We start from the raw sequence: 27,842 nt of genomic DNA, 5'->3' as shown, positions 1-27,842 counted from the left end.
AGTTTATTTCTTCCTCCATTATCAGCCCCTGTCAGCCGCAAGCACCCTGCAGCACAGGGGGGACCTCAGGCTCTTTGATTGATCACCGATAGATTGACATGCAGATTAATTTAATTAGAATCACCTCACTTGAGAAATGAAAGACAATGGCAAGAGGGCTAATAGATCTGCTCTCATAATGAGGCGAACCTCCAGAGCCAAGGCTGAGGTTTTCTGATTTATTTTTGCTCAATTCCCCGGTTGCTTGGAAAGACTCGTGCTTTAATTGCTCTTGGTTTTGAGACGCCTAAGCCCCCGAAGAGGTGAAACGTTTTTACGAGGATTGGCACATACTGAGGCCCCAGTTTCTGAGGAAGACTTTTCTCCAAGTTGGGGAAAGGGGACCCTGACTTCTAAGGCCTTGTGCAATGCTACGATTTCATCACCTGAGTTGGGCAGAGGGGAAAATGCTAGGCCTGGGAACCGTAAGCCCTGCCTGGCAAAGCACCCTGCCCCCAATCCACCAATGGTTGCCATACTTAAAAGTTCCACTGTCCCCTCTTTGACCTAAAGGTATCCTGGCAAAATATGGCGGATTTCCTTCCCCCTTGCCTTCAAGATGGCAACCAAATTTTTTGTTGTTGTTGTTTTCCTTCGGGCCCTCCCCTCTGCGGACCCAAGGCCCTGCTCCTTTTATCAAGGCTCTAGTATTTCTCAGACCCATGAAGCAACACTGTGGCCATCCTGCCGTGGGGTCTCCCAGGGATGACTGCTGGGGAGGGCTTCTGTGGGATCCCCTCCACCCTCCCTCAGGGTCTTCACCTTGACCGCCCCCCACAACCAGGACTTGGAGCCTCGCCTGATTTTATTTTTTATCTCTATTTTGTTAAAATGCAAAGTAAACAATTAAGAGAGTCCATTCAGGGACTCAGGGTATTCTCTTTAGTCATTGTGAAACCCAAAATTCCAGCCAGGGCAAGTCATTCATGGAAGGATGCAGTAAGTTTGAAGCAGCAGTTTGCAAAGTGGTTTTTCTCTTTCTTCATGATTGATCAACCAGATGTGACAGCCTGAAGTTTCTGTGTATGTCTCATCAATTGTAGGTTAATTTAAAAGAAGAAGGAAGAAAAGGAGGAGGAGGGAGAGGAGAAGAAAGTTCTCTATTCTTTTATTTTCAAAAAGTACTATGAGCGGTGGCAGAGTCCGTACTATTTAAAGCAACGGAAACTCACTTTTCTTTTTAGTTAAGAAGATGACTTCGTGGGGCATTTACAATTATGTAACAGAGCTGGGTCTTTCAGAGAAATTTTGATTTACTGCAAGACCACAATTGAGTGGTCACTGGAGTCGTTAGCTGAAGAAACTATAAAAGGAATGACAAACGGTATCTGTTCGCAGTGTCAGGAAATACAGAAAGTGGTTATTCTAGATGTCTGTCTTAAGAAAAAAAAAGGCAATGACAATCCACTGTGCACCTGTAAGACTGAGTGCTACAGGCTTAAAATATTCAGTATCATTTAAAGACCCTGTCATCTAATTCCTACATTGAACAAAACTATCGAGACGGTTAAGAAAAAAAAAAGAAAACTACACCCTATATGTTTTTATTTTCTTGGTAAGAGAAGGATCACCAAGACCACATGTGCAGTAAGATCATTTTATTGAAAGACCAGTTACAATTGGAGAAAGATGATACAGGGAACCCTCATGCCTTTAATTTCTAGAAAATAAACACCTATTATGTTTCTCAAAAACTCGTAACACAACACATTTTAACTTCCCTACCCTGAAAAAATTTCTCTCATTCCAATTTGGAAATGATCAGGATATAGTTAAATAAAATAAATGCTGCAATTAATCCACAGAGCAACTTGTAAATAAAAAAAAAATCTAATGGTGAGATGCAAAGGGAGCACTGAAAAGTCCTTTAAAAATAAGCCTATAGTAAGAAGGAAAAGGGCCTGTACAGTTTAAACACAAGATTAATGAGGTGCTGACACATTCATGCAGGCAAAGGGACAGATGGACCTGCCAAATCTTCCACCTTCCCAAATTGTGTCAACAAAACCCAGCTTGAATTTGAGACAGATAAACATGGAAAATGATTTTACACTTGGACTCAACCACCTCTTCCCTTTCAACCTCCTTCCTCACTCCCCTGACCCAGGGTAAGATGAGGAACAGGTATATTTAGAATTTTATGATATCTGTTATAATTAAAACTTTACTCTCTAGAACTGCACTAATACAGTAATCACACCTGTGGCTGTTTAATTTTAAATTAAGTAAAATTTAAAATTCCATTGTTCCCAAGTTTCCACAGCCACATTTCAAGTGGTCAGTAGCTGCATGTGGCTGGACGCCACTATAATAGGGCAGTTATAGAACACTGCAGAATATTCTACTGGACAGTGCTGCTATAGAATGGTTTTTTGTTGTTTTTTTTTTTTTTTTGCGGTACGCAGGCCTCTCACTGTTGTGGCTTCTCCCGTTGCGGAGCACAGGCTCTGGATGCGCAGGCTCAACGGCCATGGCTCACAGGCCCAGCCGCTCCGCGGCATGTGGGATCCTCCCAGACTGGGACACAAACCCGTGTCCCCTGCATCGGCAGGTGGACTCTCAACCACTGCGTCACAGGGAAGCCCTACAGAATGGTTTTGAAATAAATTGTTCCAACTTATTCATGAGGATGCCCAATTTATTCCTCCTGAAATAAGTATTAAGCCAGATGGACATGTTTAGGGTCGTATACATATTTTTATCCCTGTATTTTTTGGAAGTAAATTTCTATTTGGGGAAGGGGCATGGCTTTTTAGCATAGCAATCCAGAGATGTGCTGATGAATACCCAGTGTGTTCCCTGGTATCTTCTGTTTGCAACCAACCCTCCAGGTGAGGGGATAAAAAGGGCGAAGGGAAGTCCACAGGTACCCACAGACTTTGGGGATTTTACAATGAAGTTTCTGACTTCTTGGCTCATATCAGTGGTTCAGAAATTTTCTCTGTTATATGCTGGATCTAAATTCCCTGAAGGTTATTACTTTTACTATCTACCCCCATCTATTTAGAATTAGAAAAAATTCAACACAAAATTTATGACTTTTGACTCTCAATCTTTCCTAGCTGATGTTGTCTTTGGCCAGCTTAACTTAACCTCTCTAAGCCCCAGTGTCCCTGCCTCTCAAATGGAAATGATAATAGTACCTAACTCATAAGGTTACTGTGAGGCTTATATTATTTAAAGTGGTTAGCATGGTATCCAGTTCTTATAGAGCAAATGTTAGCAGTGGTAGCATAGTTGTTGCTTTGTTGGTGATCTCGTCAAAAAGTTCAAGAGCGTATAAACTGTTATTTTAAATACAAGGCTGCAGAAATTATTTCTTCTACATTCACTGCTCTATCAGTTTAACACTGAAATCTTACAAATTTAAAGACCTTCGTGCTCATGATATATAATTATATAATTTAGACCTCTTGTGAATTGCAAGTTTCAATGGTTTATGTAATTTTGCTCTCTATAAACCATCTTCCTATTGGCCTTTTACATTCTAGGCTTGAAATGAAATAAAACCTTACAGCTCTGAGAACAGTCCATAAATTTTCTGCATCGTATCAATGCAGTCTAGTTTCCCCAATACTTCACTTGAATGAGGGGTTCTCTGAGAGTTTTCTTATTGGTAATTATTTCTTTGCTATCATTCCTTAGGTTGTCCCTCTTCCCTTCCTATCAAGCCGGAGACTTTGTATGTCCCAACTATATTATCTCAGATTCATGAAGCATGATCTCTGTCTCATGAGCAGATTTTCAGAAAGACACAAGCAGCTACATTCAGTCATGAGTGGCAGATCACATTAACAAAAGTAGCAGCTCATGTGGAAGAAGGGGTTAGGACAGAAGCAACAAAAAGAGTTGACATCTGTGTCTTTAAATATTTCTAGAACAAATACAGCGCCAGGGGAAAATTAAATCATAAAAATATTTTCACTGTTTAAATTTAGAATATTTTGGTAGGCAGTACCTCTCTCTAAAATATAACCACTTTAGCAACTTAATTTTGAATAATGATTTTAAAATTATAAATCTTGGTTTTCAATGCTAATATATGATAATTCAGTGTAAGGAAATTAGTGCTAAAGTTGGTCTATTACATGGCTTCCTTACCTCGGGGTTTAGCTTATTCTCTGTTTGCATTAATTCAGAGCCCTTAATAATGAGGCATGAAATGCATTGGCCAGAAGTACATGAAATAAAAAGGCATTAAGCAACATTCCATGGAATAATACTCGACAATAAAAAGGAACAAGCTATTGATACATCTGGATGAATCTCCTGAGAATTATGTCAAGTGAAAAAGCCAATAACAAAAGGCTACACACTGCATATTATGGGCTGAATTTTGTCTCCCACAAAAGTCATATGTTGAAGTCCTAATCCCAGAACCTCAGAATGTGACTGTATTTGGAGATAGGGCCTTTGAAGGGGTAATTAAGTTAAAATGAGGCTGTTCGGGTGGGACTTAATCTAATCTGATTGGTGTCCTTATAAGAAGAGGAAATTTGGGCACACAAGGTGTTCATGCAAAGAGGAAAGACCATGTGAGGAGAAGGTGGCCATCTGCAAGCCAAGGAAAGGCCTCAGAGGAAACCAAACCTGCTGACACCTTGAGCTGGGACTTCCAGCCTCTAGAACTTTGAGAAAATACATTCCTGTTTTTAAGCCACCTGGTCTGTGGTATTTTGTCACAGCAATCATAGCAAACTAGTACACTGCATGATTCTTTTTATTTACTCTTGAAATAGCAAAAGTTTAGAAATGAACAAAGTAGTGGTTGCCAGGGATTAGGGACAGAGGGAAGGTGGATGGGGCTACTATAGAAGGACAACAGGAGGGATCCTTGTGCGGACAGAAATATCCAATATCTTGACTGTGGTGATAGATACACAGACCTACACATGATAAAATTTTATAGCACTAAAAGCATACATACACAGATGAGTACAAGTAAAACTAGTGACATATGAATAACATGGATGGACTGTATCAATGTTTATATCCTGTATGAATACTGTACAGTACAATGTAATATTGCTCAATAGTTTTGTAAAATATTACTATAAGGGTAGACTGAGTAAAGGATACACAGGATCCCTCTGTATAATTTTGAACAACTGCATGTGAATCTATGATTATATCCATAAAAAAAATTTGACTAAATAAAAGGCATCAGCAACCAGAGTGTCCTTCAATAGGTAAACGGATAAACAAACTGGTAATCCATAGAATAGAGGATGATGCAGCAAAAAAAAAGAAATGAGCTTATACTACCCAAAGCAATCTACAGACTCAATGCAATCCCTATCAAATTACCAATGGCATTTTGCACAGAACTAGAGCAAAAAATTCTACAATTTGTATGGAAACACAAAAGACCCCGAATAGCCAAAGCAACTTTGAGAAAGAAAAATGGATCTGGAGGAATCAGGCTCCCTGACTTCAGACTATACTACAAAGCTACAGTAGCCAAGACAGTATGGTACTGGCACATAAACAGAAATATAGATCAATGCAACAGAATAGAAAGCTCAGAGATAAACCCACACACATATGGTCACCTTATCTTTGACAAAGGAGGCAAGAATATACAATGGAGAAAAGACAGCCTCTTCAATAAGTGGTGCTGGGAAGACTGGACAGCTACATGTAAAAGAATGAAATTAGAACACTTCCTAACACCATACACAAAAATAAACTCAAAATGGATTAAAGACCTAAATGTAAGGCCAAACACTAAAAAACTCTTAGAGGAAAACATAGGCAGAACACTCTATGACATAAATCACAGCAAGATCCTTTTTGACCCACCTCCTACAGAAATGGAAATAAAAACAAAAATAAACAAATGGGACCTAATGGAACTTAAAAGCTTTTGCACAGCAAGGAAACCATAAACAAGACAAAAAGTCAACTTATGGAATGGGAGAAAATCTTTGCAAATAAGCAACTGACAAAGGATTAATCTCCAAAATATACAAGCAGCTCATGCAGCTCAATATCAAAAAAACAAACAACCCAATCCCAAAATGGGCAGAAGACCTGAAGAGACACTTCTCCATAGAAGACATACAGATTGCCGACAAACACATGAAAAGATGCTCAACATTACTAATCATTAGAGAAATGCAAATCAAAACTACAATGAAGCATCACCTCACACCAGTCAGAACGGCCATCATCAAAAAATCTAGAAATAATGAATGCTGGAGACAGTGTGGAGAAAAGGGAACCCTCCTGCACTGTTGGTGGGAATGTAAATTGATACAGCCACTATGGAGAACAGTATTCAGATTCCTTAAAAAACTGAAGATAGAACTACCATATGACCCAGCAAATCCACTACTGGGCATAGACCATAACTCAAAAAGATACATGTACCACAGTGTTCATCGCAGCACTATTTATAGTAGCCAGGACGTGGAAGCAACCTAAATGTCCCTCGACAGATGAATGGATAAAGAAGATATGGCACATATATATATAATGGAATATTACTCAGTCGTAAAAAGGAACAAAACTGAGTTATTTGTAGTGAGGTGGATGGACCTAGAGTCTGTCATACAGAGTGAAGTAGGTCAGAAAGAGGAAAATAAATACCATATATTAATGCATACATGTGGAATCTAGACAAATGGTACTTATGGACCCAGTGGCAGGGCAGGAATAAAGATGCAGATGTAGAGAATGGACTTGAGGACACGGGGCAGGAATGGGAGGCTGGGACAAAATAAGAGTGTAGCACTGACATAAACACACTACCATATGTAAAATAGATAGCTAGTGGGAAGCAGCCGCACAGCACAGGGAGATTAGCTTGGTATTTTGTGAGACATAGAGGGGTGGGATAGGGAGGGTGGGAGGGAGGCTCAAGAGGGAAGGGAGGGGCTTCCCTGGTGGCACAGTCATTGGGAGTCTGCCTGCCAATGCAGGGGACACAGGTTCGAGCCCTGGTCTGGTCTGGGAAGATCCCACATGCCACGGAGCAACTAGCCCCGTGAGCCACAATTACTGAGCCTGCGCATCTGGAGCCTGTGCCCCGCAACAAGAGAGGCTGCGATAGTGAGAGGCCTGCGCACCACGATGAGGAGGGGCCCCCACTTGCCACAACTAGAGAAAGCCCTTGCACAGAGACGAAGAGCCATAAATAAATAAATAAATAAATAATAAATAATTTTAAAAAAAAAAAGAGGGAAGGGATATGGGGATATGTGTATACATATAGCTGATTCACTTTGTTGTACAGCAGGAACTAACACAACATTGTAAATCAATTATACTCCAATAAAAATGTATAAAAAATAATAAAATTTAAAAAAAAGGAATGAGCTATCAAGGAACAAAAAGACATGAAGGAACCTTAAATGCAAATTGCTAAACGAAAATAGCCAACCTGTAAAGACTATATACTGTATGATTCCAACGATATGACATTTTGGAAAAGGGAAAACTATGGAGATAGTAAAAAGATCAGTGGTTGCCTGGAGTTTGCGAAGAGGGAGGGAGAGATGAATAGGTAGAGCACAGAGGATTTGGGGGGTGGGTAGGGAATGAAACCATTCTATATGATGCTGTAATGGTAGATACATAACATCATGAGTTTGTATAAACCCAAAGAATGTACATCATAGTGAGTCCTAGTGTAAACTATGGATGTTAATTAATAATTAACAATATTGTATATCAATATTGACACATCAATTGTAACACATGTATCACACTAATGCAAGGTGTTAATAATAAGGGAAACTGGGGAGGGGGTATTAAGGGAGTATTTGTGATCTCTCTGTACTTTCCCCTCATTTTTCTGTAAACCTAAAACTGCTCTACAAAATAAAGTCTACTGATCAAAATTCTACCCTCTACTTCACACAGCCCACATTCTACATCCAACCTGTCTACTGAACTACTCTTTATAGTCTCCTCCAACAAGCCACAAGGGACCCAAGAGGTCAGCCAATCTAGTGGCTTCCAACTACAAGCTTTCAAATGTTGTACTGGGGACAACATTTCAGAGAGGGCATCCTAAATTCATCCATAGTAAGGATGCATACCAAAATATTCAGTTACCTTCCTTTATCGATACGGGATCATAACAGTTCTATGTGGAAACACGGTTATCTCATGCACATTAGAAGCTCTAAATTGGCAGTTTCACATCGCTTTGACTAATTTTAAAATAGAGTGTGATTCTTACTCAATAAATGAAATTACGTTGAAAAATATGTCACCACAAGACGTCTGTAGAAGAAAAGCACAAAAGGAGTCCTTAGTAGTTATGATACTGCAAATTTGTCCAATGCCTCCTTTTACAGCTTGGAAAACTGAGGTCCAAGAGATTAAAAACACCCTCAAGGCCATAGGATAAATTAAGAGCAGAGGCAAACCCGAAGGGAAACTTCAGACTCCAGGTCCACTTCTCTCGCCAACAGCTTCTGGCCTCTCAAGACAAGCTCCTGGCTTAGGCCCCCCCTCCCCTGCTTCTGGTCTCTTCCAGTACACTTCGCTGTGTCTATCTGGCTGACCACACTTCAGGTATTATTTACATAAAAATGGTCTGCTGCAGTTGGGTCTTCATTAACTCTGTCCTTTAAAATATCCTTGACTGATATGAAACGAGATATTCTCTGAAACCAGCCTGACTGCTAGTTTCTATCTGGTTGAAAGAGCCCAAATAACTCATTAAAAATTATGGAGGACGCATAAACCTACAGAATGTAACGGAGTGGAACTGCAGGAGTGAGGGAGCGAGTAGCTGAATTAAATCCGCCCTTTAAGGCTCAAGGCAAAAATCGCTCTTCTTTTAACAGTAAGACAAGAACAGACACTTCTAAATCCTCAGATTCTTGTCCTAGACTAATTTGGACTATTGGAAACTAGACTCAGCTTCTGTCTCCTGAACTGTGACACACTGTAGACATAAAAAGCTCATCATTGGTCTGAACCTAGTTTCTCTCTCTCTGGATCAGGATACTTTTGATGACTCTTGATGGTGTCATTGGCATTTAACTGGTGCTCTCCATTTATGTGTTCCCACTGGCCATTTTAAGTAGCAGTAAGCCCAAACGTAACAGAACTGCCATGCGTGCTCTCTGCCGATGGGACCGTGGCACACAGGTATGGAAACTGGGAGAAAGAAAGTAGCATATTAGTCATCAGCTCAGTTTCCAGGGTCAGACAGTGCTGAGTTTGAACCCCGACTCCATCATTTACCAGTCTGTAACCTTAGATAAGTCATTTAATCATAGGAATAAGTGCCAGGCATTATTCTATGTACTGGAGAAGCAGCAATGAACAAGACAAAGTATTCGCCCATCAAGAGCTTAGTTCCCATTGGGAATAAAAAAGGGTTTTCAGACAATAAATAAATAGGCAATGAAAGAAAATTTTGGAATGTGACAAGTTCCAAGAAGAAGATAAAATGAGGAGAGGGGGGTGACGCCTAGGTGGGAGCTACTTTTGAGTGGATGATTAGGAAGGCCTCTCTAAGGAGGTGACATGTTAGCTGAAATCTGAGTAATAAGAAGTATCCAGCCACTCAATGATATGGCAGAATAATTTCCAGGGGGATGGAATAGCAAGTGCAAAAATCCTGAGACAGGAATGAGTTTAGTATATTTGGGGAAGAGAAATGATGGAAGAGAAAGGCAGCCAATGTGCCCATTTGGAGGAAAGTAAACAAGGGGAAAAGGGTAGAAAAATAAATAAAATTATATATGTAAAACACTTAGTACAGGGTCTCACACATACTAAGAGCTCTATAAGTTACAACCTAAAAAGTGGAAGAATATAAGAATACCTTCTGTTGGTAAGTCTCAGTAAGTATAGGCATCCTCAGAACCAATATCCATTGGCCACACTGATCAAACCAAACACTTTGACATCTATCGTTTAATGTATTTTACATTTTTTTTCAATAGCAACTGTACTTAATGTAGGAATTTATTTCCCCCTAGTGAAGAGCTACCACTCATCAAATCCCATGCATAAGGATTCCTTTTCAGTGATACATATTTTCTGCCAAGGCCCAGCATAAGGCTCATGCCAAAATACATATTTGCCCAGTAAGCCGTAATGGTTTAATATATCAGGTTGAAAATCCACCATTTGTAGTTACCGTGTTATGTGAATTAATCCTATATTCTGAAACTATCATTAGAGCTGCTTTCAGTATAATTAATCAGCATGGTGCATCTTGAAATTATTCTGTAGGAAGAGAGAGATGGCAGCTCGGGCCCCCAGCGTTCTGTTGGTAAAGAATTTAATTGCAAGATGTGCTGTTTGTCAAAATAATATAAGACAGGGGGGTGGGGACAGTGGGAGAGAAATAAAAGGGATAAGAATACTTCCTTCTTTATTTAAGCGCCTTTAAAAGCAGACCGAAACTGCAGGGGTTGGGCATATATTTTAAGAATCCTCTAATCATACACTGTGGGCTTCTGAATAAGTAACGAGGATTCTCCAAAATTTATAGAATTCACCCAAAAACAGGGGGCAGAGAGTTGCCTTTTAATGTCATTTACCATGTCATCATTTTTGAAAGACCAGACATTTTTGGTGGGAATTTGGGAAGAATAACCTGGTCATTTCTCCTATTTCCTACCCTCTCGCTCCAAATGATTAGTAAGTGAAAGAAGATTGTTCATCTCCTCAGATAAATGTGAGATAAACATGAATTGGGGCCTTGCTGTTCTCTCTGCTCAAAAAATCCTTTTGGCTCTTCTCAGGATGAGTTATTCTTTTTTTTTTTTTTTTTTTGCCGTACGCGGGCCTCTCACTGTTGTGGCCTCTCCCGTTGCGGAGCACAGGCTCCGGACGCGCAGGCTCAGCGGCCATGGCTCACGGGCCCAGGCGCTCCACGGCATGTGGGATCTTCCCAGACCGGGGCACGAACCCGTGTCCCCTGCATCGGCAGTCGGACTCTCAACCACTGCGCCACCAGGGAAGCCCTAGGATGAGTTATTCTTATCTCTTATCTTGGAGCTTAAAAGTTCCCTCCTCAGAAGTTTTCCCTGGTCACCTGCTTTAAAGTAGGTTCCCATCCCTGATCCCACATTGGTATTCTCTCTCATAATATCCTGTTTCACTTCCTTTATAGCAATAATTAAAAATTTTAATGATGTGTAATTATTTGTACACAGCATAGCAGCTGATGGTAATCGTTCCTTATATATCCATTTTCTCTTCTTCTTGGGTGGTACAACTAGACACTCTCAGGTCCCTCTGTGGTTACACATGGCTGTGTGACAGACTTCTAGCCAGTGGAATGTGGGCAGATTTGACAAGGATCACTTCGAAGACCAGGGTTTAAGAAGTCCACGTGCCCCCTGCATGCACTCTTTACCCTTCAACTGGATGGATGGAGATAACGAGGTTCTAGGGAATGGTGGAGACACAGGTCCTCAAACTACTTCATGTATAAGATCGGCTCACCAACCAGGAACACCTGCCTTGTACCATTACATTAGCAAGAAATAACCTTCTCTTGTACACGAGCCATTATATATTCTTTGGTCTATTTCTTACAGCAGCTAGTATTAACCTAACTAATAGACCCTGACTAGAATATAAGTTTCATTAGGGCAAACACTCAGTCTTTTTTGTTCATCACGGTACACTCACCACCTCCCACGTCAATAAATACTACTGAGTGCAGGCATGCATGCAGGAACAAAGATATCTTACATTTATGTTCACATGTAGTTACAGAGCTAACATTTATACACAGATAGAGATTTACATCCTATGGAAAACTTTGTTAAAGAGATAAGATGAACCTGGAAATTTACTTCCCAGTCTCCAGGTATTATGGTATCTACTGTGATGACAGCTTGTACCCAATTCTTGTTCCTCCCCTCAACACCCCACTCTGCCAGCCCCAACAAGGAAAGCTATTGATAAGGATTTAAATCTTAACCCAGAATTGTCTAGCTCCTGTCAGTTAAAAACGAGACCTGTGACATGGCTTTAACACAGTCCTTTGACATTAGCGTGTTTTTAGTGTCAAGATGAAGAAATGGGCTCATTTAGTCACAGTGAAATTCTCCCTGTCATGAGCTGTCTTCATTCACAGCTTTCCCTCCTACTCTCTTCCTCCTCATGTCCCCACACTCGCCAGAACTGAATGAAGCCTGTATCCACTGTTGTATTTGTTACCCTAACCACAGCCTGGGGATTTCAAAAGAAAACATCCATTATAAAAAAAAAAAAAAAAAAAAGAAAAAAGATTGTACCAGATTCTCTACAAGGTTTATTCCATACTGCCTTAAAATATGAACACAGCCGAGCTCTACAGAAAGTGATTAATTTCTTGAAAACGCTAAGGTCACACTAATTGACATGACCTGTGTAATTAAGCAGTCTCTGTTTACACACCAGAAGCTCAGTCGCTGTGAGTCTGAGTTTGCTTGACAGAATGTCTTTACATGTCAAGAGATCAACAACCTTTCTTATGTCCTCCTCAGTCACCTACACAGGCCCCTGATTGCTGTTCAGAGGAGACACGCTCTGGCACGGCTGCATGAAGATCAGGCTGGCCTGGTAAGCATACAAAACGGGGTGAGAGAAAAAGCAGCTCCCACGACAGGTGGGGGAGCCCACTGAATTGGCAGAAGAGTGCCTTCTCACTCAGATGTCTCCAGGCCTCTGGTTTTCAGTTTGATGGGGAAAAGTCACATTGAGATGTAAAGAGTCGAAGGGAGTTTTCTCGTGCCCAAATGACACTCTCTCACTCCCCCCACCCCCTGCCCAGAGGCAACAGTGACATCAAAATATTTGAAACCAGGGCTTCCCTGGTGGCGCAGTGGTTGAGAGTCCGTCTGCCGACGCAGGGGACACGGGTTCGTGCCCCGGTCCGGGAAGATCCCACGTGCCGTGGAGTGGCTGGGCCTGTGAGCCATGGCCGCTGAGCCTGCGCGTCTGGAGCCTGTGCTCCGCAACGGGAGAGGCCACAACAGTGAGAGGCCCGCGTACCGGAAAAAAAAAAAAAAAAAAAAAAAAAAAAAATATATATATATATATATATATATTTGAAAACAGCTTCCCAATTAGCGTACTATGAGAAAAATGATGGAAATCAATGCCTATTCATAGGAAAAGTTCCACCAGTGTTTCTAGGACACACCTCTGTCAGCCAGGGAAGCTGCAGGGAAGACTAATAATCCTCCCGCGCTTGGTTTAGTCCTAACAGTTGGGAACTTCAGTGTGATTTCTGAACAGAGCTCTCTGAGCTGCCAGGGGCCACTGGACTCAGGCTTCACTTGGTGAGGGGGTTTTTCTTGCCCTAGAGAACTGGCTAAAACCTCCATCGATTAGGTGAAGCGCAGGCAGTTTTCTGAGCGACAGCTTCCTTCTCTAAAGTTCATACGAATAAACACTGATCAACACTGTGGCTCTGATCAGAAACAGGCTCAAGTTCTTCCCCTTCCATACAACTCCACGCACTGCTTGGTGAGCTTTGCTGGCATCCCGGTGCCCTTCATGCAGACGGTATCCTTAGGTTCTATTCAGCGCAAATACCCCTTCTGAAAATGCTTCTCAGCTTTCCCGGGATTCTCAGATGTTGAGAAACCTCTTTACTGCCTCACTAAGTATCTGCCTACAGGCTCTGGACAAGTTATTTACTGTCCCATGACACTAGAGAACATCTGAGTCAGACTGACTGGGTTGAATCACTGCCTCACTACTTAGTAGATGGGTGACTTTGGGCAAATTGCTGAACTTCTCTAGACTTCAGTTTCCTCATCTGTAAACTGGGAATAATCCCTATTTGCACATTCCTAAACCCTATTTGCATATATTGTGAAGATAAATATGATAACTCATGTAAAACACTTAGCACAGTACCTCTCACCTAGTGAGTACCCAATAAATGTTAGCTTCATCATCACCATTACGGACAATGTCCATAGTCATACGTCAAGGTACACACATGGACACATATAGTTATACATATGTCTATGGAACACCCTGAATGCAGACACAAATGTAAACAGTCATCTCCCCAGCACTTAAGGCAGTTAGGAATGAACCCAGGCAGGGAACACAGGAAGAGAAGCCAGCTTGGGGTGGAGGCTCACACACACAAAAAACGAGGCTGACAATGGAGTTTAGGGCTCATTGAGTTTAAGTTGCTGGATATTTCCAGGGAGAGTCAGAGGTCATCAGGTATAGGACTAAACCAATGATTCCCAAGTAGGGGCAATTCTGCACTCCCACCCACACAAGGGGACATTTGTCAATGTCTGGAGACATTGTGGTCTGTCATGACTGTGGTGGGGGGATGGTCTCTCTACTGGTATCTAGTGGGTAGAGGCCAGTGACATCTACTAAACATCCTATGATAAACAGGACGAATCCACCCCCACCTCCAAACAAAGGATTATTCAGTCTAAAATGTCATTTGTGCCCAGGCTGAGAAACCCGATACTGAACTAATGACCCAGCTTTAGTTTACAGCAAATATTCTCTCCAAAAGCTTACATTTATATTTGATCATATGCAAATTAGTTATGCTTACAAAATACTGTCTTTTGTGAAATCAGCAGAATCATCATTTGTACTCCATTTTACCGTTGAGGAAATTGAGCTTTTGCAGAAATCTAACTCACGCCTCCTTGACTCAATAGCCCTTATGCTAAACAAGAATAACTATTTTGTCTGTAAAAATAAAGCTTTCTAGATACTCTCAAAAATAACAGACTGAGCTGGTTCTCATCTCATCCAAGAGCTACATTCCTATAATTCGAAGCTTTCAGACATTTCACTGGCAGGTCCTGTGAGGAAAAACAAGGCCCCAGAAATCTTACACACACACTCTTTTAGATTTGTGGCGTCACCAAAGTCCATCTCTAACTTTTCCGCCCTGAGAAGCACAGCAAATTTGATCCCAGTATTCATAAGGCATCACACATGTCTACTAGACACGTTTATTACACATCAATTGGTTCGTGCTTGGATATGCCTTGTTCTTAATCCAAGTTTGGTCAAAGGAGATCTATGGCCCATTTCAAGGCCAAGGTAAGTGACAACACAGTTTATACTGAAACCCAACCTCATGTTCCAAGACACTTAGCAACACGTACTTAACAGCATCACATGTTTAACCAGCAAAGCTGACTCCAACTCAACACAAAATGTCCTGGGCGGGAATGAAAGCACCCAAGTCTACCCACTTTGGTCAGAAGCTCCCCAGGAGAAACATTTTCCAGGACACTAGGAATCTAGGGATTCTCCCCATTTATCTGTCAGGACAAAAGTTGGCAAGGCCAAATGATTTCCAGAACTGCTTCAAAATCTCAGGAGAGAATGTCTTCTTTCTACTGAATTTGTTGTTTCATGAGACTACTGAGTCTCACCTATTAAAAATAATCATCTTGTGGGAGGGAGGGAGATGCAAGAGGGAAGAGATATGGGGATATACATATATGTATAACTGATTCACTTTGTTATAAAGCAGAAGCTAACACACCATTGTAAAGCAATTATACTCCAATAAAGATGTTAAAAATAATAATAATAAAAATAAAAATAATCATCTTGGAGACTAAGAGATCTTGACATCCAAAAATCAGTGCCCAGAATCATCCCTTTCCTTTCTCCCATCAGAGAATATGCCGCTACAATTTGTCAAGATCCTCTCAGAGATCATACATTTCAATCTACACTTAAAGCGGACTAACTATACCTAAGAACATACCTTAAACACCATGCTATTTTTCACTGACAGACCCCATGGGCATCCAAAGATGAAACATTACTCTGGCGGAGAAACTAACATTGACCATGCTAATGAGTTAGTCATACAATTAGACGGAGAGCAACACAAGGGTCTAGAACCTTGCTACTCAAAGTGTGGTCCATGGCTTTGCCATCACTTGGGAGCTTGTTAGAAAGGTAGAATTTCAGGCACATCTCACACCTCAATTAGCATTTTAACAAGATCCCCAGCGGATTCTCAGCACTTTAGGGCTTGAGAAGCATGTATCTAGAACTTAGCAACCCTTCCTAAAACCCAACCACCATGTCTGTGTCTTGGAAGTTAACACATGTATTTTCACATCTTTTTTCCTTTAGTAAATGTATAATTATATGAGGTTAACATACCACTCATGCTTTAAATGGTGGCAGATATGACTGATGCTTGAAAACATTTACATGTTGCTGTACAAGGACATTTCTGAAACAGACTGAGTGTCACCCATACCGCCCTAGATATGCCCTGCTTCTTCAGGGGTCCACTTCTAATAGATAATTACTGACAACAATTTCCAAGACTGGAAAAGGAAAACAGAGAGAAAGGAGGGAGGAAGGTGACATCATTCCAAAACAGCACAAAGGTCCTATTTACCAGTTTTCTACCTGTAGAACTTTTGGCAAAGGATGCATCACTTTGTATGTACTTCACTTAACCTGCAGTGGTTTAAGCTTATGAGTCCATTTGGGAAGCCAGACTAGGCTCAAAGGGTACCATTGCTTCAACCAGTGAACGCAGGTGGCTCAGTCCTAATTCTTCTCTAATATAAACAACAACTTCTAGAGTACCCAAAGTCTCACCTGCTCTTCACCTCTGGGAAAACCATGATACTCTGTTTCTTCTCCACCTAAGACTTTCTTACCCTCTCCCAATACTCACGTCATTATTGAGGTATAAGAAAGACAAGACAGACCCACCTGGAATCTCCGCATGTCACGTGGGTTTCCCGCATTCTTTAGGCAATTTTGGTTACACTTGAGGAAAAATTTCAAGAAGAACCTGTGAAGAAACAAATTATCACGGTTAGCATTTCAGTCCTGACACAGAAGGGAAAAAAGTAGTAAGTCACTTCTGGGTCATGCATTCTATTCTCTGCACGTTTCCTGAAATATTCATAATGATGTTAGAGCCAGTATTTTGTTTAAAGCTTTAGCCTTTGTTTTGCATCCAAGCTGGACCTTCTTTATGAAGAGAATGCTCTCCGTGCTGCCAACAGATGTCACAAAAGAATTAAGCCCCCAAGGAAGTATTTTCACTCATAAAGAGGGTAAGTCTTCCCGATAATTTAAGGCAGGGTCCAACTGGAGCTAACTGCCTGAGAATTACTCAGAGTCCCCAACAACAACATGTAATTTAAGCCCCGTAAATTCACAGATGATGAACCGGCAAGATACATGCTAGATGAATGTAAGGAGATGGTAAACACTTTTTATCTTAGCATCTCCAAATAAAATATTCTAATTAGGAGTACTTATGAGAAGGAGGTAAGATTCACATACTGACTGAAGCCCTTTGGCTTCTTGAACATATCCCATACGTTTTCCTTACATGCATGCTATAGACAAAAGCTATTTGTGATGGAAGAAGGAACGTCCTGCCTCACTGCCACCTTGATCTCTGAATTGATTCTAGAGTGAGATCCATGGGTTTTACTGGCTAGGGTGACCAAAGGTCCCAATTTGCCAGGAATAATTCTAGTTTACACCAGCTGTATTAGCGTAAGTATGAACAGTACCCACTTTAACTTTCAAAAGTGTCCTGGTCTGGGTGATAAATTAGATGAGTTATTTCTGTATTTCTTAGCTGGCAGTTGTTAAAGTTCATCACAGAAAGGCAGCAAGGATCAAAAGTGTCCAGTTAGGGCATTCTTGTTGGCCACCTACAATTAAACTTCTCCACCTGCCTATGTTTGGGGAAAGAAGCATTTTAAAAGCTGCCGAAAGTTCTTCATTCCTTTTTACTTTTAGTGCTGTGAATTTCAGGCCCAAGTATTTTCCCAAGATATTACACTGCATTAAAATGTTGATTAGTTCAATTCCCATAGGAATTTTCTTGTCTTCATCTTTTCTCCACTTCCAGTCTACACTGGAGTAAAATCCCTACTTCAATACACATCATTTGTGAAGAACTATCACCCCAGGATGCCTCAGTCCGGACTTAGCTCTGAGTACAAAGCCTATCGACCAAATAACACCTCTGTAATGACAGCATAGCACAAAGATGCACCAAATTCAGCCAATTTCTGAAAACCAAACTGAGAGATATCCCAGCAGAATCTCTCTCCTCCCTGGTCTCTTAGAATCTGCCGAGAGGGAAGTATGGCGTGGGAATAACTCTTTGAAGAGAGACAATGACTTTGCTAACCCAAAAATAACATTTTAAAATGTAAACATCTTCCTGAAATGGCTCTTTCAACATCATGCAACATTCAACTGCCCATCAGTAAAAGCTGGCTTCTGAACAATCCTTCATCCCTACTTCCAGGTTCTCTTCACAGAGGCCAAAGTTTATCAACATTTTGAACAAGACAAATGACTCATGGAACACTGCTGAAACCCAACTGTGTCAAATGAAATCCAGCTCAAAGAGCAACAGTGTCATTCCCTAGCCCAACTGGCCATGCTGACTCCTGACTTCAGTCGTAGTCTGGGGGAAAGGAAAGGAGTTTGAGAGAGTGGTCACAATCCTAAGTGCCTCTGCACTGTCCCTTTCCTCTGAACTCTCAGAGGCAAATGCTGGGTAGTCCTAATTATCACACACCGCTGTCAGACTCTGTTTAATGTGGTGGAGGTTGGGACAGTGAGTCTGCCGTCTTGCTGGGGTTCAAGCCTACATCCAAAGACACCTGAGATGTGAAAACTGGCTGCTTCTTCCAAACATAGCTGGTTGGAAGGGAATATTTAAAAGCCACCCAAACCCCAGGACAGGGCTGATTATCACTAAGTTGACAGTAAGAGTCAGCTTGGTATGATAGAAAAGCCACAGCCCTTGGAAATACCCAGAATGGGATTCCCATCCAAACTCTGACAGGTACTGCTGTGTGACTTTGATAAACAGCTGAACTTCTCTGCACCACACTTTCCTTATCTATAAATTGGGTATAATACCAGTCCCTACCATATAAGGCAAGTGTGAAAATTAACTGCAATGATGCATAGTGTCTGGAACACAGTAAGCATGGTGATGGTGGCAGTAAAAATAATCATGTCTTTCATGTATTAGGTGCTTACTTTGTGCTCAGAACACTAAGAACTTCAAATTCATTTTCCCAACTCAAGCCTCCTAAATAAATTCTAGTATTAATCCCATTTTATTGATGAGGAAACTGAGGTTCGGAGAAGTTAAGTTGCCCAAAGGTTATCAAATGTGAATCGACTCAAATTTGCAGAGCCTGTGCTTTTAACCATTACGCTATAGTAGTTTTAATAATAATAGAAGTAGTGCAGTATTGATATTAATACTAATTGTACCATTGACAGCAACTGTACTATAATGGCAATTGCACAAATAAGTGTAACCATAAGACTAATTATTAGTACGATTATTTCCACTCCGTCAACATGAATATTGTGGAGGGAGACGTCGCTGCCTTTCTCCATCCAGTGGGCACCCGGCTCCCATTCCCAGTTCCCCAGGGTTGATAATATTTGCTGCCTGTGTGTGTTTAAGCCATTTGAGCCCAGACTCGACAGCCAGATTCAGGTTGTGTTAGAAGGAGCTGTCAGCACACCCTCTGACATCTTCAAGTCAGACAACTGCTAGCCACCGTGAGGGGGTCCATCTGGTGCCAAAATGGATTTTGAAAGACCGGCAAACAGAACACTAGCTCTGCCAGAGAGAAACAGAATCAAGGGAGCAGGGGATCTTCTGTCTCAGCGATGAGCCGGGGCAAGGCACCTGTCACCAGCCCATCGTTAGCACAAAAGCTATGCCGGGCACACACCAGATCCCCATTACCCTAAGCAGCCCTGTCACTTGGCACGCTGGCAGAATCTCCTGCCCGCCCTCTCAACAGCAGATCACTAGCTGAAATTGAAGGCTTGACCATCTGTCGTGGGGAAGAGACGGCATCAACTGGGGCCTGGGGCCTCGCACAAGCCCTTATGTGGAAAAGACACTCTGAAGGGCCAGTTCTTTTGGAGAAAGGCAGCCCTACCCCAGGGGGAGCATCAGGAACTCTTTCAAAGTTTTCCCCCAAGTAGATGCCAAATGTCTGACCCTTTCGGATCACACTTCCTTAAAGGAACTGAGAGGAGTTAGAAGCAGGAGTTAAAAATATCCCCACCGAGACACGAAGTTAGACATGGTACGCAAACTTGGGGGATGATTTATCAGGCTGTTTTTAAGGCATTTGTAAACCTGGGGGACACGTGCACTTCTGCTGGCCTATGGAGAAGATCTCAGATTCCGAGGGGGTGCTTTGAACAAAGCGGAGGTTAGTGTAACTCAAACCCTCACTTTTGTCTAACAAATTACCACATTTTGAGTGTCGGGTGTGTTTGATAACGTTGTTGGAGGAAAGAGTGTGCAGCCTTACCCCAACCGTGGGAAACTGACCTAAGGCAGGACAAAGCCCCTATTGACCCTTTAACGTTCCAAAGAGTTCCATAAACTACAGGAAACAGCCCAACCAGGACCAAACTCCAGGGTTTTTTTTTTTTTTGGTAGGGGGGAGGAGTGGCGAGAAACCTGACACCTTTCCGTTAACTTTCCATACGAATAATATCTTGTGTTCATACAGTGTTATATTATCCAAAGCACTTATATACCCAGAATCTCACTAAATACTCACAAAAGTCCTACAAATTAGGCAGGCCAGGAATGATCAACCCATTTGAATGGTAAAAATAAACTAAGACTCAACAAAATTAAGATATTTATCTACAGTCAAAACTAAACTAATACCCTATATTAGCTCAAAGGACTCATCATGGTATGAATTTTCTCCGTGATTTACAGGACTTTATAAGTGACCTAAACCAACACTGAGTCTACCTTCCTCGCCGTGCATGTGGGAAAATTGAGAGATCAGAAGACACGACAATACTCACACAGTTATAATCATTCTGAGAGATAAAACTATAATCCACATGTCCTGACTTCTAGTTGCACGATTTTTCCAATACAGCGTTAGCTTTTCAAAAGCCAACCCAATAAAAGCTCAACACCGGAGCTACTGCACTACTTAGTCTACTACCTCAATTAGGAAAGTGACAGTCATAAAGCCAAAAGTGACATCCTATTGAAAGCTGTGTTTAGGTTCACCAATGAGGCTAATGTAGGACATTACCCATCGTTGAACATTAACTGAACCGACCACACACATTTGTAGAACATAACTGTTTATTCAGTGATTTCCTTGTATCACATTTTACCAACCAATAGATACTCAGTATTAGGAGGAGCTTTCATGTGACAAGCACAGTGCTGGATACCAAAGGTACCACTAGGCTCCCCCAAAAGGAAAGTTGATGAAATTAGCCAAGAGGATATGACCCATCCATACGAGGACGTAAAATAACAAAAAATTATCTCTGTATACCCAGCACGTGGCACGAGACTCAGAACCAATGGGTTTTCAGTAAATATTTGTACAACAAAACAGAATCCAGGACCTCCTAAGGGTAGAAATGGGAACATTCTAAAATGAAGACAGCAGTAGAGTATATTGGACAGGAGCCTGGGTTAAAGATAAGACAAGCCTGGGTAAATTTCTACAATTCCCTGACCCTCAGTGGCCTCAATAAAACATGGGAATAACAGTACCTCCCTCCTAGCAACATGGTGTGGCTTTCATCATAATTCTAGCTTTACTCTTTAATTGTGTGACTTTAGAAAAGTTACTTAACCTCTCTGTGCCTCAATTTTCTCATCTGTAAAATGGGGACAATAAAAGAAACTACTTCAGAGGGTTACTGAGAATTAAATGAGTAATATATGTGGAGTGTTTAAATAGTACCTGGCATAGAAGAAGAGATAATTATTTTCATTATCATTTGTCCCTGGCCACTGCTCACTGCCTAACACTCAGAGATATTGAGATTTTTTCAGGTACAGAAAGTATTCTTCTCTCTTTGAATGCTAAGGTTAAGAAAAGAAGCCAAGATCTATGTAACTGACGATAACTATAGGTTTCATTGAGTGACCTACAAAAAGAAATAAAAAAGAAACCAAAGAGAGATAATAATGACTACAGCAGCTCTACCCAAAGGCCAAGACACAAAGGAGAGAGGTAGTAGCTTAAATCACAGAGGAACTCCAGCTAGTCACAACTGAAGGGCATACACAGTAAAACCGTCCATTAGGCAACAGCTTATACGTCATTAATGATTATGCAAAGTGTTGCAATAGATCTGGGCTGAGCAGGTTGAGTTTTCACCTCCCCCACCCAAATTCTGAAAAATCATGTCTGGATGTTTTCAGCCGCTCTCATAATGTCCAGGCTGGAAAGGAAAAGCATCAAGGCACACCTAAACTAAGACATAAAAGCCCCATTTGCAGTCTTAAGCCTCCCTGAAAGTTCCTCTGACTTATGCCCACAGATGGTTATGTGGCAGACGATCCTTCTCAAAGATATTCAAGACACGGAGACTCACTCTGGCCCAGTGAAGGAAACAGCTGTGTGGAAACAACTGTGGGGTCCCTTCTGTGTGAAATTCAAGCTGTTCCCACACACACTCGCTGGAGGGTAGAGAGAGAAATGCCTCATGATTCAAAGGGCCTCTTTGGAGGAGTCCCTGTCATAGACTGAGCCATCCTCTTTGCTTTGACGACGAAGCGCAGAAACTGCCCGCTCCAGGACCAGATCTACTGCCCAGATGTAACCAAGGAAGGACTTTTCCAGGAGTACAAGGATTCTCTCAAATTAAAAAATATTAACCAGAAAGCACCTATCCCCTATCCAGACCGCCCGAGATGCCAGAGACTGTTTCAGAAATGCCATCACTACTGCACGGGAGCCCTCCATGGAGACGTAAACACGAGTCCATGGCCACTGCCATGAAAAATAGATCTCCCTTCAAAACAGGGGACGAAAACAGCTAGAAAGAGAAAACTTTATTTTCAGTGTCAACACTTTTGGGTTCCTAGTCCACAGGAAAAGTTGTAGAGTATAGTTCATGCATATGAAAATATGATACCCCTAAGTCTGCCAAAATCCTAGGGATGCCACCAGGGCAGGCTGAGGAGGCTGAACCTCTGTGAGGGCAAAGGTTTCTCACTGCCTGGCTTGACCCTCCTCTCCTTTCCTGATATTCAAGTACGCTGCTCTGAGACGAGGACCTGCCTTGACTCAAACCACCCCCCCCCCCCCCCCAGTTCTGTCTGAGAGATGAGGAAGGCAGGAAGGGGAGAACGAGGATCAACAGAGAGGCTTCTACGCAGATGAGGCACATTCTCTCCTCCCTTCCCGCAGTGGGAGGTGGAATGATACCAAGCTGTGGCTCTATCTTGGGGATCCCAGAGGGAGAGCATGTGCTTGCCCCTATTCTTGGCCACTGACTTCAAGGAGTTTACCTTTTCCCCTGGCCAAGGTCCCCTCGGATCTTAGACATTTCTGGAAAGTGTTCTCAGCCTGAAGGACAAACATGATCAACCTGAAAGCATCCGTGACTCAGAGCTCAAGCTGGGCCGTAATGGAAGGACATAATTAGTGGCAAGGGATTTACCAAAAAGAAAGAACAAGGTGTTTGGGATAGCATAGTAGCAGAATAAAGAATTAAAATAGTTTTCAGTAAAAGGAGCCACAACAAACAGGTCTCCTGGCACTCAAAGTCAACCTGAAAGGTGGGGGAAAAAGCACCAGAAAGTGAGAGGGGAGGACAGAATAACCGGTGGCCAATGGGGAAAGAATAAATCACCATTCTTTAGAAATGACATGGAGAAGGGAAGCCAGAGCAAGGGTGCTGTAGCTTACCACCAACTGCTACAAGGTCTAGACTGGATATTAAACGAGAAAGCATCACACATGCAAAGAACTGTAGAACTTGGTGTGGCAGGGCAGGCATTCATCTTCAGGATACTCTTTTATGAAGATTACTCAAATTGCCAAGTGTTTCTTGCTTAAAATGTGTTAAGGTACAAACCTGGCTCTGGGCAGACATTTTGAGTCACCCTAGTAGTTGATTTGCAGCAGGAATGAGGCAAATAACAAAACCAAGTATTGTCCATCGACGGGAGGAATGCATAAAGCAAGATATGGTACATACATACATGGAATATTACTCAGCCATAAAAAGAACGATAATAATGTCATTGCAGTGACATGGATGGACCTAAAGATTGTCATACTGAGTCAAGTAAGTCAGACAGAAGAACAGACAAATATCATATAATAGCGCTTATATGTGGACTCTAAAACAATGATACAAAATGAACTTATTTACAAAACAGAAATAGAATCACAGATGTAGAAAACAAACTTATGGTTACCAAGGGAGGAAGTGGGGAGGGATAAATTGGGAGATGGGGATTGACATATACACACTACTATATATAAAATAGATAACTAATAAGGACCTACTGCATAGCACAGGGAACTCTACTCAATATTCTGTAAATGACCTATATGGGAAAAGAATCAAAAAAAGAGTGGATATATGTATATGTATAACTGATTCATTTTGCCGTACAGCAGAAACTAACACAACTTTGTAAACCAACTATACTAATAAAAATTAATTAAAAACAAAACAAAACAAAAAACAAACCCAAGTATTTGTCCTTCTTGGGGCTGGGCATAGACTGAGAATGTATTTGTCTTAAACTGTTTCCATTACAAGGATCATGATCTGCAATGAATCACATGGCACAGAGTTCCTGCAGACCCAGGGATAGGATCTGAGACAAGCATTTCTGGGTCACTGGTGCAAATCCTTCCCCAGGCTGGAAAAGATGCAAATGCAGTGGCAACTTTGTTTCAATAACAATGGCCCATCCCACAAAGCCTGGCCTAAAAGGTGAAGTAGGAGGAGCCTCAACACCTCAACTTAGCAGGTACTACAGCAGACACATGAGTGTACCCTGTACAAGACACTGCTCTGAGTGCTTTGCTTGTATTAATCCATTTACTCTTCACAACAACCCTATGAAGTACTATCTCAATTCTCATTTTATAGATAACACTACTGAGGGGTCATGAGATTTGTCCAGGGTTTCCTATCAAGTAAGTGGTAGAGCTGGGATTTGAATGTAGGCAGTTTGGCTCCAAAACCCACATCCATGAAACTACATTCCTTTGTATGTTATATGTATGATAGATATTATGGGAGTACAGATCATTGACCATATTTAGCTATTCTCTTATCAGCATCATCAAATTCATTCAAGATTAGAGGTGAAGTCACCATACAAATTTCTGGTATTGCCACTAGAATATTCCCAATTATAAATGTCAATGTGTTTTGATTTTGCTTATGAACACCCTCGCCTATTTCAAATGCATTTTAACCACAATTAATGACCAGTGGGTCTGGTAATAGAGTCAAACCAAGCTCAGAGAATGATGGCCAAAGCAAAATCAGTGTAACTTGGGTCTCTTGGGAGGACTCAGTGAACATCACCTTAAGGATTTAGTTATACTCTCTGTGGTTACCAGTTCCACGAGTCACTATCTTTGAATGTCTTTCTTGCAGACAGAAAGCCACAGGTTGAAAATAAAAGGCTTTTAGTACCCCTCTGCTTAATACCTATGTGTATAAAATTTTAAAGCAGACTCATTTAGAATCTGATGTTACAATTTCACTTTTCCTCCTAAGGACTCTAAGAGTTTCGATATTAATTTCCCCTGCGGAGGTGACCGACACCAGAGAAAGATCAAGAAGTTCAAATCCACAGTAACTGAAACATGAGGGTTTTTTTGAACACCCAAGTCACTATTGTTTTTCAAGACTTTATGAACTGTAAATGTTCAGTGTCATTCATTTACTCAATCAATCAATAAATACCAACTGTACTAAGATCACACTGACTATGGTTCAAGTTTTTCTCCAAAGGAAAAAAAAACTTTTATTTTTAAGGAAACCACTTAAAAATAGAATTTCCAGAGGAAAAAAATGGACTCTGCAGGTGATAGGGTTTTTGAGTAATTACCAAGAAAGGTTGACTACTCGTAAAGTATCAATCTGTTGTGAGTGTTCCGGCCATGGCTGGATCAGGGGATTGGTCAAAGTCCCTAATAATGTCAAGATTTTACCTTTCCAGGCACATTGGTCCCCTGCTCTTTACCTTCCTGCATTCTTCGCTTCAGTCACGTCGAGATACACCCTGCGCCCTGAACATGAAGTTTCCTTCCTGCCTTCCCCAAAGGCTGGATTCCTGGGTCTGAAATGCCTTCCCCAACCCCACACCATCTCACCCTCCCATAAGATAAGATAAGACTTATCTTCCAGGTGCAGTTTAAATGCACTGAGCCCAAGAACTTCAGCTAGAATTAATCATTCCCTCCTCCACTCTGCTACAGCTCTGGTCACACTCGGTCTTCACGTTCTGTACTCCAGTCACTTGAGTAATCATCTGCCCCCTCCATAGCACTGCAGACACTGTTAGAGTGCCTCTGTCTTCCCCACAGCACCAGGTACAGCTGTATTTGGAAAACAGTAAGTAAGTATCCGACTTGATGGACCGTTAGTATTAATGGCAGTTAACTTTGAATTACAGCACAAAGATGACATCTTTCTTTTTTCCACTTTTTTCTCGGTTTTCTGAATTTCTTCTGAATAGACATTACTTTAAGAAAAGACAAACAACATAATTTTTGTAAAAACTGAAGTGAATATCATTCAGAATAGAACCTAGGGAATGCTGCCCCCATTTTGCAATGGATAAATTAGGAACTAAAAAGAATGAGTGTCTTTGCCAAAGTCTTTATGCTCTAAGATATGGCAGTTAATTCAAATGAGAACACCTAAGAGCAGTCCATCTCATACTCTGTAAAATGTAGGTCATTTATTAGTTTCTCATATGCATAATTCATAAAAGAGTATCAGCTGGGCAGATTCCACACCATTGGTATCCTCAATTTCTTACTTTAAAATTCCTCAACATCAAAGTTTAAAATATTTAAGTTAAACTTGCCATTTGTCTTAAAGCATTTAAGCATAACCCAAAGGGACAAAATGTCATGTAACTAATAGTATGAAATGGATCACCTCTCTCCAAAATTCTACATACCCTTCTGACGACTTCATTGAAGCCCAGTGGTTAAAGCTCTTGGTGATTTGCTATTTCTTGGTTCAGCCTATTTCTTTAAGTTATCCATTAAATTATTCAGTCCCTCCTTCATTAAGTATTAACTAAGCACCTACTATGTGCCAAGCTCAAGCACAGAAGACAACTTCACCCCTGCCCTTATAGAAGCTCATCAAAGTGCAGGCCACCTGTGTCAGAATTAACTGGGAAACTTGCCCTGGTGGGAGTAAGCTAGGGGATAAGATACTCAGATAATTAGGATGTACACTGAATGTTGAGCCTTGATATCTAATTTATTGTTTAAAGTCAAAAGTCATGCCAATACCATGTGACAAATGCAAAGTTATACACCAGAAATAGTGAACTGCACAGAAGGGATGGACATCTAATCATGTGTCATTGAAACCAGGTGTAAAAACTTATGTCCAATCACCTCTGAGTAAAAAGAAAAATTAAATTCATTTGCCCACCCCACCTCCTGTCCAATATAAGCCACAGAGAAAGAAAGGAGCTCCTGGTTGCCAGGGAAAGTTGATACTTGACAAATGTTTGCTTCAAGGAAAAGAAATAAGCTCATTTTTCTACCAAAAAGGAAAGAAAAGATAAACGCATCAGCTGAAGAAGCTGTTCCCCGAGAGAGAAGCAAGAAGTCTTGCTAGGATGAAAATTATTTCGAAGCCTATTTAAACCATCATCATCCCTTTTTTTAAAAATCTCACGCCCCTTGTCTGTTCACTTTTCTGGACACATCCTTCCTCGTCCCAATCTCAGCATCATTCTGTGTTGCCTCCCATCCTCCAGGCTCACACACCATTGGGGATAATGAATTTAATTTGAGCAATGGCTTTCATTGAAAAAAATCAGTGCATTC

The 27,842-nt window shown here is 41.3% G+C and overlaps 1 protein-coding gene across 6 annotated transcripts in view; it reads right to left on the bottom strand.

The window, feature by feature from the left end:
• Window positions 1–27,842, bottom strand: part of EBF1 (EBF transcription factor 1) — a 395,639-nt gene that overhangs the window by 126,804 nt on the left and 240,993 nt on the right. For all 6 annotated transcript variants that reach the window (XM_032628415.1, XM_032628417.1, XM_032628416.1 and 3 more), the window contains one exon: window positions 16,702–16,783. In XM_032628415.1, coding sequence (XP_032484306.1) covers window positions 16,702–16,783 — 82 coding nt within the window. The remainder of the gene's footprint in view (window positions 1–16,701; window positions 16,784–27,842) is intronic.

The sequence above is a fragment of the Phocoena sinus genome, chromosome 3 (genome assembly GCF_008692025.1).
Source record: "Phocoena sinus isolate mPhoSin1 chromosome 3, mPhoSin1.pri, whole genome shotgun sequence".
NCBI lineage: Eukaryota > Metazoa > Chordata > Mammalia > Artiodactyla > Phocoenidae > Phocoena > Phocoena sinus.
This window is presented reverse-complemented; position numbering and strand designations above follow the sequence as displayed.